This window comes from Vanessa cardui, chromosome 7 (genome assembly GCF_905220365.1).
Source record: "Vanessa cardui chromosome 7, ilVanCard2.1, whole genome shotgun sequence".
Classification (NCBI taxonomy): Eukaryota; Metazoa; Arthropoda; class Insecta; order Lepidoptera; family Nymphalidae; genus Vanessa; species Vanessa cardui.
This window is the reverse complement of record NC_061129.1, coordinates 769,986-787,151: the sequence shown is the minus strand read 5'-3', so window position 1 is coordinate 787,151 and position 17,166 is coordinate 769,986. Positions and strand designations below refer to the sequence as shown.

The window sequence follows — 17,166 nt, the reverse complement described above, 5'->3', positions numbered from 1 at the left end:
AACGAAACCCGCAGCCCGCAACCGACGCGAACCAGCTAAGGTTTACATTTTCACGCCGGATATTACTTCCTCATTCACTACTACTCTTACACAAAACACAGACACCATATACGATTCCTAGAAAACAAGCACAACTAATTAAACCAGGCAATTTAATTAACTTCTTATAAAATAATTACAATTAGTTCAATAACATTGTCGTGTAAACATAAGCTCGTTAACTAACGACTCTATCGTCACGAGATGATAACGATGACGGTTAACGAAGTAATCACATTGCAGTTATTCATAGTGAACATAAATAGCTCTTAAATTAAATTACATTGCAGCCGCTGCGGTGCGTCGCTTGCACTCGAGTCGCGGCGCCCGGGGTGTGCGCGCGATCCCATAATTACCGACGTCTATTGGTGCCTCCGCCAAGTTTGTATGAGTGATGAGTTTAAATTAAACATATCTAGCGTTATCGAGCGCTCGCGTGCCGCTTTCGTGGTTTCGGTCGTGTGTTCGTATTGTGATTAGTGCGTCCGCGCGCGTTGACTGAGCGCGACATGAGCTTGTGCGCGCAGCCGCAGGACGACTCGAGTGTCGTGCCGCCACTCATCATTATCGAGGAACCCGACCCTCGGGACTGCTCGGCCGTCACCCTTCCGCCCGAAGGAAACGCGAAACTACGCAATTATCGAATTGTTAACGATAATATCCGTGCGTATACAGCTAGCGGCGATGTTCTTACTCCACCGACCAAAGGAAAGTTAATGTCAAAATTCGATCTGTGGTCTTCGATTTCTCCTCCGCGAGATAAGATTTTGGAACTGTTGCGACCGGAGGATCCCGGTAAAGACGCACTGGAAGCAATCGTAAGAGCGACGCCGAGGCGCGGCCTCGTGCGCCCTTATGATGAGGATACAAAACGCTTTCTTCAGAGGACACTTTTGAACACAAGCTCTACTAACTTATCCCAACCTTTAAACTCTGACCCAGAACCTCGGTTGACAAAGTCAGAAGACGAGGTTTCAGAAACCAAACAAAAGACTGACGTAAATAATACGAAGAAAGAGAGATCCTTAGCCGATGAACTAAGAGAAGCAGAAGAAGATGAGAGATCTGGTGCTAAAATTCGGAGAGAATTGTTGAAAGAGTTTCGAAAAAGAGGGGGAGGCATCAGAGAGGCGATGGAAAGGGATAGATTAGGAAAACTAGCGCTTGCTGTAGAAGAAGACGAGGACTACGAGGATTGTGGGCTGTCGGCGGCAGCGCGACGACTGGACGCTCTGCTGGTGGAGTCTCGCAGCTTGCACGAAGAGCTCGCGGGCATTCACGAGGACATGCAGGTGCTGGCCCGACGGGTGGCTCGCCGCGACCACTGACGCGTTGGTACCCACTGACCACTGCCACCACTTAAATACCACAAAATTGCACAAATCTATATAAAAAGACTAGTATTTTTGGCATTAATTTAATGATACATTTATCTCAGACACCAAAGTTTAAAATACAGATGTAAACACTAAACGATTCACATCAGTCCAGTCGGTTGTTGATAAAGTAATAAATGTAGATATTTATATAAATAGCCAATGGACACAGTTGTTATCGCGTGCACTGCAAAGCAGCACTCACGTACTTTCTCAATCTAAATTCTTCAATTTCTTTCTTTAAAAAAAAGTCGAGCAAGATATTTCTTAGAACTAACTTCTTATGTTATTACACTTATGAGCTTCTCTAAAGCGTAACCATTGCGGTCAGAATCTGACAATAAATACTAGCGAATTTTATATAGCGTTCGACGTTATTGGAGAATTATATCGTATTGTTTATAAATCAAATAATCTGCTAACGAACCGTAGGTATTTAGGCTCAACAAGCGCGTACTTAATGGTCCAATAACGGCTCCTAATTAATCTTTGTTTGCCGGTGGTGGTGGTGGCGGTGCTTAAATATGTATATTTATTGTTTATTCACATACAAGCTCTACGCTTCCCTGTGTACGTGATGTAGGGTTGTCAATTTTTGGAAATATTAATAGCGTCTTATTTTGTGCCATCGATTATAAATTTGATATTTATTTTTCTTTTATGTCTGTTTTAAAGAATTATCTTTAGTTAACTCAATCCCATTAGATGAATAGCGTAATGATTGAATAAAGAAACAAGAGCGAAAGAAGTCAGGTTCGAACTTGCGATTTTTACATCGCTAAGCAGTACTTATATTGATTGTATATTAATTGAATTCGCAAAGCAATCCAATGTAACTTATATTGTTTTAGTACTGAAAACCACTTAATTATTTACTAATGTTTATAAAATTTTAGGGTTGGTGTGACGAGTTTTGTTTGCCATTGATATTGTATGTAAACATCATATGCATACATACATATAGACATCCACAGTTAGGGTTTAACTTTTTTCTTCTTTTAGTTACTTATGTCTTAGAGCTACTGATATTCAACCTTGCACTCTTGTAATTGGCATTAATAAGATTATATATATTGGCAAATCGGTCAGCTGATGGTAAGTCACCTCTGACATTACATAGGTGCTTTAGAAAATACTTATCATTTCTCATATCACTAATGCGCCACTGACCTTGAGAACTAGAATTACGTCCTTGTGCTTGTAGTTAACTAACACTAATTATTTTGTATACATGGATATGGTCGAAGGTAAGAGATTTTCAATGTCCATAGAAATTACTGTAAAACCACTTCTAACTTCGTCAAAGCGCTACCAACCATTGAGCAAAAATATTCTATCCCCTGTACTTGTTTTTATAAAAGACATATCTAAAACCGGCAGCCCTATTCACTCACGCAGGATACCGGATGCGTTGGTTACGATGATTTTTCCTTTGAAGTTTAAACTCAAGGGTCCGCTGGCCGGCACATTTTCATTCCTCCAATTTAATTTTTAATCTGTGTGTTTTAAAATTCACGCTCTTTTATGTAAGGTATTATTCTCTTTAACATGTAACATACGTTAGGTGTGTTTATTTTAACCGTTTTCCTCGGAAACCTTGTATTATTAAATATTAATGACATCTAAATTAATATTATAAATGCGAATGTAACTTTGTCTGTCCGTCACTCTTTCACAACCAAACCGCTGAACCAAATTTGATGTAATCGGTATGAAGCAAGCTTGAACTCCGAAAAAGGACATAGTCTACTTTTTTGCTTAACTTATGACAACCAATACCCTAACCCAAATGTAACTTTACGATAGAAACACGAGAAAAAATTGACCGATAATTTTGACCTTGAATATATTTTTATAGCAGACGTAAGTTAGTATACGTAGAATAGAAGATTTATACTAATTAACAAATGTATAAAAATAATTGTTACTAAAATTACTTTGACCGGACTACAAGACAAATATGAAAATTATTATAGTAACTTAAAATTACACATAAAAATTCAACAACAATTTGATAGCGTACGTATTTTAAAGATAGTATAAATTAAAACTCAATTACGAATGCAAAAAAATAAAAGTATATCCGTAGTCAGCTGTTGAACAGGTGAGGGCGGACACCTGTTTTAGATTCTGTTTAAAAGCTAAAGGTCACAATCAATACAAATACAATTGTAGAAGATTTAAATTTAAAAAATTAACTAACTAACTAAACTATTGAGTTAATTTCATCACGTTCGAGTTGATCATTTACACATTAGTATTGGAAGATTTTGGGGCTGAGATGGGCCAGTGGTTAGAACGCGTGCATCTTAACCGATGATTGCGGGTTCCCAGTCAAGCACCGCTATATATTTACATATGTGCTTAATTTGTATTTATAATTCATCTCGTGCTCGGCGGTGATGAAAAACATCGTGAGAAAACCTGCATGCGTCTAATTTCATCGAAATTCTGCCACATGTGCATTCCACCAAACCACATTTGAAGAGCGTGGTGGAATATGTTCCATACCCTCTCCTTAATGGAAGAGGAGGCCTTATCTCAGCAGTGGGAAATGTACAGGCTGTTACTTTACTTTACTTACTTTACTTATAGTACGACACAACTTTGATGTAGCATCGGCAAAATTTGTAAAACCGATTACTGCCGATTTACACAACCAATAGGAATAGCTCCCTATCGCGCCTTTCGACGATATTCGTCGCTATAGATTCCCGCGTCATTTCAAACCTAGAAAGTAAGTGCATGTAAATCGACGTGTCAAATTGACAAATATATTAGGTCATATTATATTACAAGTTATTACGTTTGTGTCACAATCATATTCGGATAAGAAATAAATTTTGATAATTTGTGATAGCTTACTTAATTCGATTGTGATCGGTTTTACGAATTTTGCCAATGCTACATCTAAGTCGTGTCGTACTATACGTTACTTGCATTACTTACATCGCCACGGTCAGTTTCGGGGACTAGGTTTTTATGCCAATTGCTGTTTTTTGCTTGTTACACTGGCTCACCCACCGTTCAAACTGGAAGACATGACACAAAGTATTGCTGTTTGATAGTAGTAGATAAGATTAGTACATGATTCTACTCAGGGGTTGTATAAATCCTACCAAGTAAATAGAGTCATCCTTTGAAAGACTAGATAACACAATCATAATCAATCTTCTTGATCATACGATGTCATAAGTTAAAAGCAAAGCAACAGCCTGTAAATTTCCCACAGCTGGAATAAGGCATCCTCTTCTTTTAAGGAGAGGGTTTGAAACATATTCCACCACGCTGTTCCAATGCGGGTTGGTGGAATGCACATGTGCCAGAATTTCGATGAAATTAGACACATGCAGGTTTCCTTAGATGTTTTCCTTCACCGCCGAGCACGAGATGAATTATAAACACAAATTAAGCACATATACATATATAGTGTTGCTTGCCTGGTTTTGAACGCGCAATCATTGGTTAAGGTGCACGCGTTCTAATCACTGGGCCATCTCAGCTGCGTTATAAGTTAAATAAAATAATAATCATCCCATATTCGGTAAAGTCGTTTTGCCTTTTTTGCTAGTCTGCCTACCTATTCTAAAATCATACAACTAGTTAAACTAAAACGAAAGTCATTTAGCAATTTCATGAGCCGCCTAATGTGCTATCAACTGTCAGAAATGAGAATCAAGCAATGCGTGTTCGATAATTAGCCTGATTTAATTACGTCCGCCTAAAAATTAATACTAAGTAACAATTTAAGCGTTGTTATCAAACCAATATAGCCTTTAAAGTTCAGGTATTAGAAGCTATATCTATATGTCTATCCCGCGTAGCCATATCCTGTCAGCGATAATATCTAATAATTAATTTAAATAGGCACTTACAACGCTTTAATCCGATTAATATACTAATACATGATACATATAGATTATGTGTTGCGTAAAATAGTATCAGGATTAATATATAAGGTTAATTTTCACTGTTACAACATATTTTGGGAAGTGTGACGTCATTTCTGTTTCATCTTTTAAATTAAGTATGTGAGGAATATTTCTCAGGTGTTCTGTTACCTTTATTGTATAGTTTTGTAGGAAAATGTTACTGATCGTTTGATTATTTAACACATGAAAAGTTAATAAACTCTGTTTTACATTTATCATACTATAAAATCCAGTGGTTTCTCTCGCGTTTTATGTTTTAATTCAACAAATCACTCTATCTATAAAATAAACCGCAAAAATTTAGTCGCGTAATTTCACAGATCTAAGCCTACATAGGGACAGACAGCGGTAAGCGACTTAGTTTTATACTATGTTATGATCAGTATCATCAGATCATGAGTCGAGATGGCCCAGTGGTTAGAACGCGTACATCTTAACCGATGATTGCGGTTTCAAACCCAGTGATTCATGTGCTTAATTTGTCTTTATAATTCATCTCGTGCTCAGCGGTGAAGGAAAACACCGTGAGGAAACATGCATGTGACAAATTTCATAGAAATTCTGCCACATGTGTATTCCACCAACCCGCATTGGAACAGCGTGGTGGAATATGCTCCAAACCTTCTCCTCAAAGGGACACAGACTGTTGTTGTTTGTTGTTGTATGATCAGTATAGATAATTATTTGATTATTAAAATTTAATAGTAGATAAAGTTGTCAAAAAAGGTCCTACATAATATATCAGACTTAAAGCCTTACTTAACACGTGTAAGCATAACTAGCGTTTACTCTAATGAAGTGAAAAATATACGAGTATAGTATCAGTGGCAGGCTGTCTTCCGCAGTTTCACCAGCGTGAAACGATATTGCTTCAACCGCGTGGGCCGTCGCGTGATGATATATATGTTACTTGGTGCGGTTGGGTCGTATCACCCACACATTATATTATAGCTAAACAGCAATCGACAGTACTGTTGTGTTCCGGTTTGAAGGGTCTATGAGCCAGTGTAACAGGCACAAGGAACATATCATCTTAGTTCCCAAATTTATTTGATTTGAGATTAATATACAGTGCCAATGTCTATATAATATTAACAGCCTGTAAATTTTCCACTGCTGGACTAAGGCCTTGTCCCCGTTTGAGGAGGAGGTTAAAAGCATATTCCACCACGCTGCTCCAATGCGGGTGGTCACATGTAGCAGAATTTAGTTGAAATTAGACACGGGTAGGTTACTTTACCCCGCCGAGCTTGAAATGAATTATAAACACAAAATAAACGCCTAGGTTCGAACCCACAGTCATCGGTTAAGATGTATGCGTTCTAACCACTGGGCTATCTCGGTCGAGTCTACGTAATTATGACAAAAAGTAACCTCGAGATAAATGAGTCATATAACGCAGAACAAAAACGCTAAAAAAAAAAATATTTTTTCAAATTTATATATCTGTGTTATACTTGTTTATACCCCTGTTAGGAGAGGGGGTATATGTTAAACATATGTCAAAATATGTCGCCCTGCCAACAGATGCAGAATATGTATATTTTCATGCAGAGTTGAGTAATTAATGAATAAATGACGTCTAAATATAACCTTGATATAATTATCTTAAAGTAAAAAACCGTCTGCTTTTTGTCAATACTGCATACAATTAAAGATTAGACGTGTCAGTGTACTTTTGTGTGAATTTATCTTCGAGGTTATTTCAATTATGATAACAAACAAATATTATTATTATAAATGGCAGACTTCGTGGATTAAAATCCTGACGATTCTTTGTTTTTGGCATCGTAATGGCAGTGATTACGCCTGTTTGGCACCTGATCTCTTCGCTTTACGGAATACTCTATCCAATTGGACGATGAGAGTTAGGAAATAGACTGTGCACCTGTTAACGCACATTTTGAGCACAATATCGAGAGATTAATCGTAGTTTATCACGGTAGATACCGACCACAAAATTATATACACACAAAATTAACTTTAGTTATTACAATACCCTTTAAGCTACCAAGATGTAAGGTTATATTTCGTAACTAATCCCCTTTCAATTTGGCACATTTTTATCAGTCAGTATAATATTATAGTATTTCTAAAATATGACCAGTATTCCTCCCATAAAAAATACATAAATTTATTTATTTAAGTAAGGGACTTTAGTTTATGAAAAATGTCAGTCCCATTGTTCTCTTACAATTTGCCTTATCGAACACAATGTAAATACAACTTATATCTAGAAATGACATGTCTATTAATTACCTAAATCTCTCATACAAAATATAATATCATCTGTAACAATATATATCTACTGGTAGTAGTGAAATGAGAATTTGGCAAGAGGTGATTTTGCCAAACGACATTACAGGGAACAGTATAAATATATTCAGGATAAGTATATAATAATTGACACACGTTCTAATAGAAAAAATGTTTCCAGATTCAGAGCGCGCGCGCATGTCGTTGCACGGCCGCGGCGCGTGCGCTCACGGCGGAGTCGCGTGCGCTGCGCTACCTTGATGACGTCGTGGCACTGCTGCGCGGTGACGTCACGGCCGCCCAACGAACCCGCGCCTGGCCCTTCGCTATAGGCCGCAGACAGCCCGGCAGGAACTATATTGTATAAAGCAGGTAAAAGAAAATTAACTTCTTGTTAATATCCCACTGCTGGGCTAAAACTCCTCTCTCTTTTGAGATTAGTCTCTCACTCGTGAATCATCATTCACCGTTTAATAATGTAGATTATTTCAAAATGAATGAGCAGGAAACTTAAATTTTTATTTGTATAACGACTTCAAGCAAAGATGAATTTCTCAAATGGACTCTTGTTTTAAATTATACGTTACTTAATATTTTTTATTATTGTTAAACCTACACTAATTACTTTGTTGATCACACTATATCTGTGAGTCACTATATTGATTATATTTTAAGATTACATAATATAAACGAATGGAATATGTTTCAAATTTTGCTGTCTCGTTGGTACCCCTTTTAGCAATTTCATACCAAAATTAATTATTGCTTTTACTTATACTAATTATAATAAAATCTATATTAATATTGTGAAAGCGAACGTAACTCAGTCCGTTACTCATAAAACGCTGAACCGATTTCGATGAAATTTAGTATATATAGTTTGAATTCTGGGAAGGACATATGCTCTTTTGATATCCACCCCCATTTACCCCCTGTAATTTGTAAATGGAGTTTGACGGTTTGTAAGCTATAGGTACAGCCTTATAATTGCGCGGGTACAGCGGGATCAGCTAGTATTTTAATATTTACTACAACAGAGACAATGCTAATTAAGGCAAGAAAACCAAAACTATTAATGTTACATTTTACAGACATACCTATTTTATATGATAATCTTACTGACACATGCACAAAATCAAGATCCTAATATATTGATTTGGAAACAATATTTTAAGAGGCTAATCATTCGGAATTTAAATGATTTTGGAAACGAGTAATTCATTTCCAAAATATAATTGCTGTTTACGTCATAGTTTGAGTAGGATTCCAAGATTCATCGTGCAAAAATATGCAGTAGGTTTAATTCCGTGTGAACCTAGACCTAGACTTGTTATATTCAAGAGATATAATTAAATATTATTATATGTGTAATAACGTAATGACAAAGGACAGATTACATATATAACTATACAAGTATCATATTATTATTATTGAATCTACAAACAAATCGTCCGTGGCATTGTATTACATAATAGCTATTTATTTTTTGTATGATTACTTAATTTACAACAACATATAATTTGTGAGAATTAACTATGATGATACTTTTTATGTTTTAAAATTTATAGACAGACGTGCTGTCCATTATTATAACGAATTATTTGTAATCGTAATACCAAATGATGTTACTGTAATGTGCCTGCGTTTTTTTGCCAGGCAACCTCACAATCTGAAAGATTGAATTCATGATAATAATACAATGATGTATATACATATGTATAGGAACTATGTGCGAAAAATAAATGATCGGTCTATTTAGAATATTAGAGCTAGAGATTTCGGGATGTTTTGGATGGGTTACATCTATTTATTTATTTCAGGAAAAACAGCACCATATAATACAAAATATAAACATTAAAAATACCGTATACAAACAATAAAACCAATTAATGCTTTCAAATGAATTATGCAAACTTAATGTTAGTTCATAGAAGTAGCACAATGCAGTGTTGATAGATAACACGTAAAAGTAATAATAATAACAAAACAATTAATTAAATATTACAAAAACTAAATACCATATTATGTATATTTAAAATAATGTAGATATTTTCGATATAAACGCTGACAATAATTATAAAGACGCGAGGAGGAAAGGTAAGGTAATAACACCTAGTTTCCGTCCTCGCAAAGTTGATACATCCTCCAAACGGTGTTTCTATAATAGGAATCCAGATTTATTTTTAAGTTGGCCTAGCATAAAATTAAAGGCTCATGTCAAAAAAAACATTGATAAATAACTTTTATTACATTTATAAAAAATGTTGACTTATTATTTTTTCGTTTCTAGACAGAATAATGATTATATTTTACTGACAAACTGTAATTAAAATGGTAAAAAACAGTAACTACTGACTTTTTTGCCGGTTCTTCTCGGTTAAATCTTTCCGGTATTATCTTTATTATTAATTCAACATTGTAACACGATGATACAGTAATTCTTTGAGCCTACCTGAATACAGAAGATATTGATTGATTTGTTTATAATGATCTAAGTTTGTTGATATAGCTGCAATTTCACGACATACAAAGTATCACAATTAAAATACTAAATACTTCATCACCTAGATTTTTTATATATATTTAGCATATGAATTGGGTATCACAGATAAAACGCTCGAGATATTCCATAGACAGTGTCAGAAGTGTACCCAATTTATTTTTAACCAATCACATCACAGAACCAATCAATGTGTTACAAATCACCGGATTAATATATCAAGCCTGTATTAAGCGCATGTAGCACCCAGTTGCAGGCAGTGTTACCGGGAAGTGCCTTCTAAAAAATCTTTTTAAAAGATGTTTGATGCGCCTCATTGATAGTCGAAGATTTGAGCATCGTCAGTTTTAAACTCGTTGCATCTTGGACTAAGATATACATATATATAAGATACACCTGTCCTGTCCACAACAACAACAACAACAGCCTGAAAAATTCCCACTTCTGCGCTAAAGGCCTCCTCTCCCTTTGAGGAGAAGGTTTGGAACATATTCCACCACGCTGTTCCAATGTGGGTTGATGGAATACACATGTGGCAGAATTTCTATGAAATTTGTCACATGTAGGTTTCCTCACGATGTTTTCCTTCACCGCTGAGCACGAGATGAATTATAAAGACAAATTAAGCACATGAAGCAGCGGTGCTTGCCTGGGTTTGAACCCGCAATCTTCGGTTAAGATGCACGCTTTCTAACCACTGGGCCATCTCGACTCGGTCCTGTCCACATATTCTTGAAACCATAAAACCCTTGAAACTATTCAATGACAGAATTAACGGTGCGGTAGTTACCAACTCCACCTCTGTACTTCTCTGAACCCACAACCACTTTGTTAAAATGTAAATTTCAATTAAAATACGACTTAAAAAACACCACGAAATTTAAGATTAATTTGAAATGATATTAAATCTACAGCAAAATAAGTGAAGGTTAAAATGGCGAGGCGCGAACGAACACCAAACTTTACTTACCGTTTAAGTGAAACGAAGATTTACGAATTAGATAAGTGACTGAGAAAGTGAGAACTCGACGGCTTAATTTATAACGATCGTTGGTGAGATGGTAACGTTTGTGAATTGCCTAAATCTGTATAGATCTATCTATTTCAAACATAGAACTTTTTAAATAAACCAAGAAAAAATTATGCCTTTAGTAGTAATTTTGAATTCTAAAATAATAAAGAGTCGAGATGGCCCAGTGGTTTGATCGCGTGCATCTTAACCGATGATTACGGGTTCAAACAAAGGCAAACAACAATGAATATATTATAAGCACATTATATATGAATTGGTGGTATTCGGCGGTGAAGGAAAACATCGTAAGAAAACATGCATATGTCTAATTTCATAGAAATTCTGCCGTAGTGGAACATCGTGATGGAATATATTCCAAATTCAGAGCCAGACTTAGTCCAGCAGTGGGAAATTTACAGGCTTTTGTTATTTTTATTGAATCCTGGGTCATTGGGCCAAAAACAATTTTAGCATTAACTCATTAAGAAAAAGGCCTAGAGTTTCTACCATCACGCTGATATTCTTCAAGATTCCGTGCTTGTTCCATGATCATCAATTCAATTATTAACTACATCGCATGTTCAAATCACAAAAAAAAATTACTGAGTTGTGAAACTTAATTTGTTTTTAATACAGCTCGTCGTTGAAAAAAGAATCATGATGAAATATATGATCAATAACAAGCCGTGTCTTAAACGCGAGAGACGAACCATTACGACCAATTGCCTGACAATGAATCATATATTATCTGTGATACTTTAACTGGCAATCTTTACCAGCGTCAATTTAGTTTCGAATTGTACCAATTATACGCTACTGAAGTCGCCCTCGGCTTAGCTCTCGTTTAGAGTATTTGTTGTCATGTGTTGTGCAAAAAAAATAGCCTATGTCCTTTCTTGGACTTCAAATTTGCTTCATACCAAATTTCATCAAATTCGGTTCAGCGGTTTGGTTGTGAAAGAGCGACAGACAGACAGAATTAATTTCACATCTATACATATAATAAAATTCGAGTGTCTTTTTGTAACATTAAGTTAGCCCTATTTAATCAATGCATATGTATGTATATGTTTGTCTGTCTGTCTATTAGTTCCGGCTAATCTCTGGAACAGCTGAACCGATTTTGGAGGGACTTGCACAGGCAGATAATTGATATAATAATGAGTAACTTAGGCTACAATACAATAATTTTTTTTTTTTTGTAAACTTCCAACGCGTACAAGATCGCGGGCACTATTTTATAATATTGATATAGATTATATATGATCTTCAATTATAAATTTATAGCAAACAAAATTATACAGATTCATTATCACATAATTACGATCTAGTTAAATTAAATGTGAGCGACGTCTATTGTCAATTCATGTCAGTAAGCATTAAACGCTGGCTGAGCACCAAACGAGCTATTTGAGGGTGAACTACGGCCGGCGGGACACGGCACTGGCTTCGGACAGGCCCATACGTGTCGTATGTCCGTATATTGCACGCTGATCAATAATCCATTTGTTTTGTAATGTTAAACCAGTATGTTATACAAACATTTATACTAATTAGTATTCGTTCAGTAATCGAAATTCATAACATTGAGAACTACGATTACATAATATATACCGTATATATTGTTGTAATTCGATGAAAATATACTCGAATATATATTGGTTGATAAATTGATAAAGATGATTTTTTCATTGTGAAACAATTATCATAATTATTGTTACATAGTATAAAACAAAGTAAGCCTGTCTCTATGTGTAGATCTTTAAAAATACGCGACGGATTTTGATGCGGTTTTTTTTTTTTTAATAAATAGATAGATTCGGAAGGAAGGAAAATTTTGTATATAAATACATGGACAATGTAGCAAAGAAACGCTGAAAATTGTAGAAGTAGTGTGATGTAAACAAACAAGTTCTGTAGTATATTTAGCCGTGATAATCCAGGCCGGTTCGCTAGTCAAATAAAAATTTGATAAACTGTTTTGTGTGACTTTTAGTTTTTTTCGTCAGAAAACTTCTCTTTTTGTTTTGCCCACGTGATGTGTGGTGATATGTTTCTCTTCGGCATCCGACACGGAATCATTTTGGCGTGCTTTCCCGATTCCTGATTCCCGAGACTCGACAGTAACTTGACAACCTATTTTAACTGTGTTGTAATTTCAAACTCTTGTTACATATATATTTCAGATTTGCATTGTACTGTATCATATATTCGATAGACAGTCGAGATGGCCCAGTGGTTAGAACGAGCTTAACCGATGATTGCGGGTTCAAACCCAGGCAAGCACCGCTGATTCATGTGCTTAATTTGTCTTTATAATTCATCTCGTGCTCAGCGGTGAAAGAAAACATCGTGAGGAAACCTGCATGTGACAAATTTCATAGAAATTCTACCACATGTGTATTCCACCAACCCGCATTGGAACAGCGTGGTGGAATATGTTCCAAACCTTCTCCTCAAAGGGAGAGGAGGCCTTTAGCCCAGCAGTGGGAATTTACAGGCTGTTGTTGTTGTTGTTTTATTATATATTTACTTGTTTTTTGTGTGACCTTAGTTAATGTAAAATAAAAATCGTATTTTTAAATTTATTATAATTATAAAAATTATGCGACTAATGGAAGTCGAAATTTACCAATTTAAGTAGTTAGCTAGTTTGCGACGTTAAATTGTTATGGAAGAAAGTGATTTGCATATCGGTGAGCGACTTAAACGAACCGATACGACTTCAAGAAAAGAAAAAAAAAGAAACATTGTTATTTTTCAGACAGATTCTAAAACTACGTTGAAATACAGACTACACATTATTATGGTAAATCTTGTTCTAAAACTATGATCAATGTGTTTTGGTAATTCTATATTAATCAGAAAAAGAAAAAACAAAACAACGTACAAATTTATTATAATTTGTAATAAGATTAAAACTTGCACATTTTATTTAGAGTTTTAAATATAAATATGAGAGGGTATGGAAAAACTGAAATCGTATTCTTAATGGTAAATAAATGTTATGGATTTAAGTGATCACGACTTGGTGTCTCATATTTTTTTTTTATAAATAAGAAAAAAACAATCATTCAATCAAAAAAAATAGACTAACAAAACTCGTTTCCAATAAATATCAAATTCATATTTTCAATAATAAATATTAAATAAATCAGTTTTCTCTCCGTGCTTAAATCAATCACGCCCTAATTACGTCCTCCTCAATTCTATATGTATTATTTATACGTTTTTTTTTAACAACAACTGTGCGACGATATCGCATCGCAATCGTATCGCTGTTGCCGAGGAGTCCTCATTACGGAGCAGCCGGTACCAGCGCGGACCGATCGCTATTCGCTACAACGCGAGACACGAGAATTACGCCACAACTCGTCCGCACCGCCCCGCAGTCCACGTCGTCGCATTTAATCCATTACCACGATTAAAATACGTCAAGTTATAATTCCAACTGAAGCTATGTCACAGACGATTTATAAATTATCCAAATAATGCGCACGCGATGAATTGTCTAGGGATGTGTTCACGAATTTCCGATTCGTTTCTTCACGATTTCCGATGTCGTTTCGGGAGCCATTTTGTTATGGTATAGGTATTCAAGGAGCTGGAGGCTCTCCTGGTGGAAAGTGACATCTGCTACACCAGCGCCTTATAGATGCGTTGGGCCTTATGGAGGAGATATACGTTGGAGGCTTTTGAGAAATGTTAACGCCATTTTCTTGAAAGTGCCCAAATCCTATGAGAAATTCAACGAATGCACGAAGTCGTAGATACCATTTTACTTTGTATACAGATTATAATCTATACTAATAATGTTAATGTGAAAGTAACTCTATCTGTCTATCTGTCTGTCATTCTTTCACGACAAAAGCAATTAATCGAATTCGGTGAAATTTGTTATGAAGCAAACTTGAACTTCAGAAAAGGCCATATTTTTTGCCTAACACATTTGAGGTTGTCGAGAGCGAGTGAGTGTGTGTCAGACAAAATAACCCTAAAACGCAAACGAAGTTGCGGACAATAACTAGTACATCATACAATCTAAGATTCCAAGGCTGTAGGCGCTTGAATTGTTTAGAAATTCTTAGAGTAACAAAGTCTATGTATGCTAAAGTTCGTATCATAAAGTGATCAATTAGCTCGTCTGCGTGTCTAAAGATTTAAATTTAGATAACAAAAAATGTATGTAAATGTTATGTATAACTATGAAAGCAGTTGTTTCATTAGCTACCCCATGGGCCCATACCAATGATGACATGTATACGTCAGTTAGGTATTGAATTTAATTAATTAAGATCCCTTACTTTTAACGACTATCTCATTAGACTAGGGGCTAGATACATGGCAAAAATCGCGAGTTCAAATTCAAGGAGTTGAAGGCCCAGCTCGTGTTGATAAAATTTATTTTTCCGTTCTAACCACAGCGGCTAAATCCGGCAGTTTAAAGTTTAAACTAGAACATTTTGATCTTGATGAGAAATTGATTTTTTTTATAGAATAGTTTAGCGGACGAGCATATGGGCCACCTGATGGTAAGTGGTCACCATCAACCAATAAAAATTACGCTGTAAGAAATATTAACTATTCCTTACATCGTCAATGCGCCACCAACCTTGGGAAGTAAGATGCTATGTTCCTTGTGCCTGTAGTTACACTGGCTCACTCGCCCTTCAAACCGGAACACAACAATACTGCGTACTGTTGTTTAGCGGTAGAATATCTGATGAGTGGGTGCCCTGGGGCCCTACCACCTAGTAAATAATAATAATAAATAGATGCGTTCTTAAATAAGCCATTACACTAAGAAACAATTGAGAACACAGTACTGATATGAAGTTAAATAAATGTATAAAGTTACTTTGTATTAACAGATATCGAATTTCGTATCGAAAGAGTACACATGCGACCCAATGGCTTTTTTACACGGGGAGAGGGTGACAGAGGGACGGGTCAAGTACAAAAGACTCAGCAGGGTCATAGGGTCACTACAATAAAGGTGACGCGTACATTAAATCGCCCTGACACCAGTATACACCATTCTTAAAATTACAACGATATATTTTTAACCCCAGGCGTAGAAAGAGATTGTTATATGTTTAACGTGTCTGAGTGTCTGGGTATAGGTCTGTGGTGTCGCAGCTCCTAAACGGATGAACCGACTTTCGTTTTGTTATTTGTTTTTTCACTTGAAAATATAAAGAAAAAATCATGTCTTAATTATATATTTTTTTAATTATTACAAACCACACATGTTGTATCGTCATTAGTTTAAATATCGTTTTTAAAAGAAATGTTAACAGATTGTTGTAATTATTATTTACGTTTTAATAATCGAAACAAAAAATCGAATATAAATTAAATTCACTATTTGTTTTAATTTATTTTAGAAACGGGAAAATGGCCCTAAATGCAAATGACAACCATCGCCGTTGGCACAAATATAGCCATTCCTTAAAAACTAACGCCAACTGGTGCCGTAAGATATTAAACCTGTAGATATACTGACTCACCCCTACCAAACATAACAATACTGAATGTTACTGTTTGGCAGATGAATATGTGGTATCTTGTATCGTCACTATCATTAATTCTTTCATTTTGTTTGTTTCAGCTACAAGATAACAAGCGGTCAACGATCCCTCAACGCAATATGAAAACATCGCAAATGTATGCATCGCTAATTGCCACAGTATAAAAAATTGATTGTCAAACACAAGCGCTATCTCGTTCGTGTTCAAATTGAAATTACGAGAATAGAAAAACATAATTGTTTGCGTTGATATAGTTTTTAATTAATAGACACTAATGTTATAATGAATATTGAATTATAATGCAAGACAAGACTTTATATGAATCTCAAATTAATATGTTGTATTGTAAAGAACACAACTCTCAGCAATGAAGGACATGACATTTTAATAATATAACTCTAAAATTGACATACATACCTGAAAATTCCTTCTAATTTTATTCGAACTTCAAATTATTTGATGTTTTTATTATCTGTATATCTTGTATTTATTAAACGTGTTCAATGATGGCCTTGATGTT

The 17,166-nt window shown here is 35.4% G+C and overlaps 1 protein-coding gene across 3 annotated transcripts; it reads left to right on the top strand.

Annotated features, from left to right (window-relative positions):
- Positions 1–342: 342 nt before the first annotated feature.
- On the top strand, positions 343–16,813 carry LOC124531347. 3 transcript variants are annotated; one of them, XM_047105880.1, is made up of 3 exons: positions 343–1,331; positions 7,785–7,975; positions 16,727–16,813. In XM_047105880.1, the coding sequence occupies exons 1-2, from the start codon at positions 549–551 to the stop codon at positions 7,968–7,970; spliced, it is 969 nt and encodes a 322-aa protein (XP_046961836.1). In that variant the 5' UTR covers positions 343–548; the 3' UTR covers positions 7,971–7,975; positions 16,727–16,813. The 3 variants fall into 3 exon arrangements, with proteins under 3 accessions (XP_046961836.1, XP_046961838.1, XP_046961837.1); XM_047105882.1 differs by lacking the exon at positions 16,727–16,813 and having other exon boundaries at positions 343–1,374; positions 7,785–7,920; XM_047105881.1 differs by lacking the exon at positions 16,727–16,813 and having other exon boundaries at positions 344–1,370; positions 7,785–7,924.
- Positions 16,814–17,166: the final 353 nt, after the last annotated feature.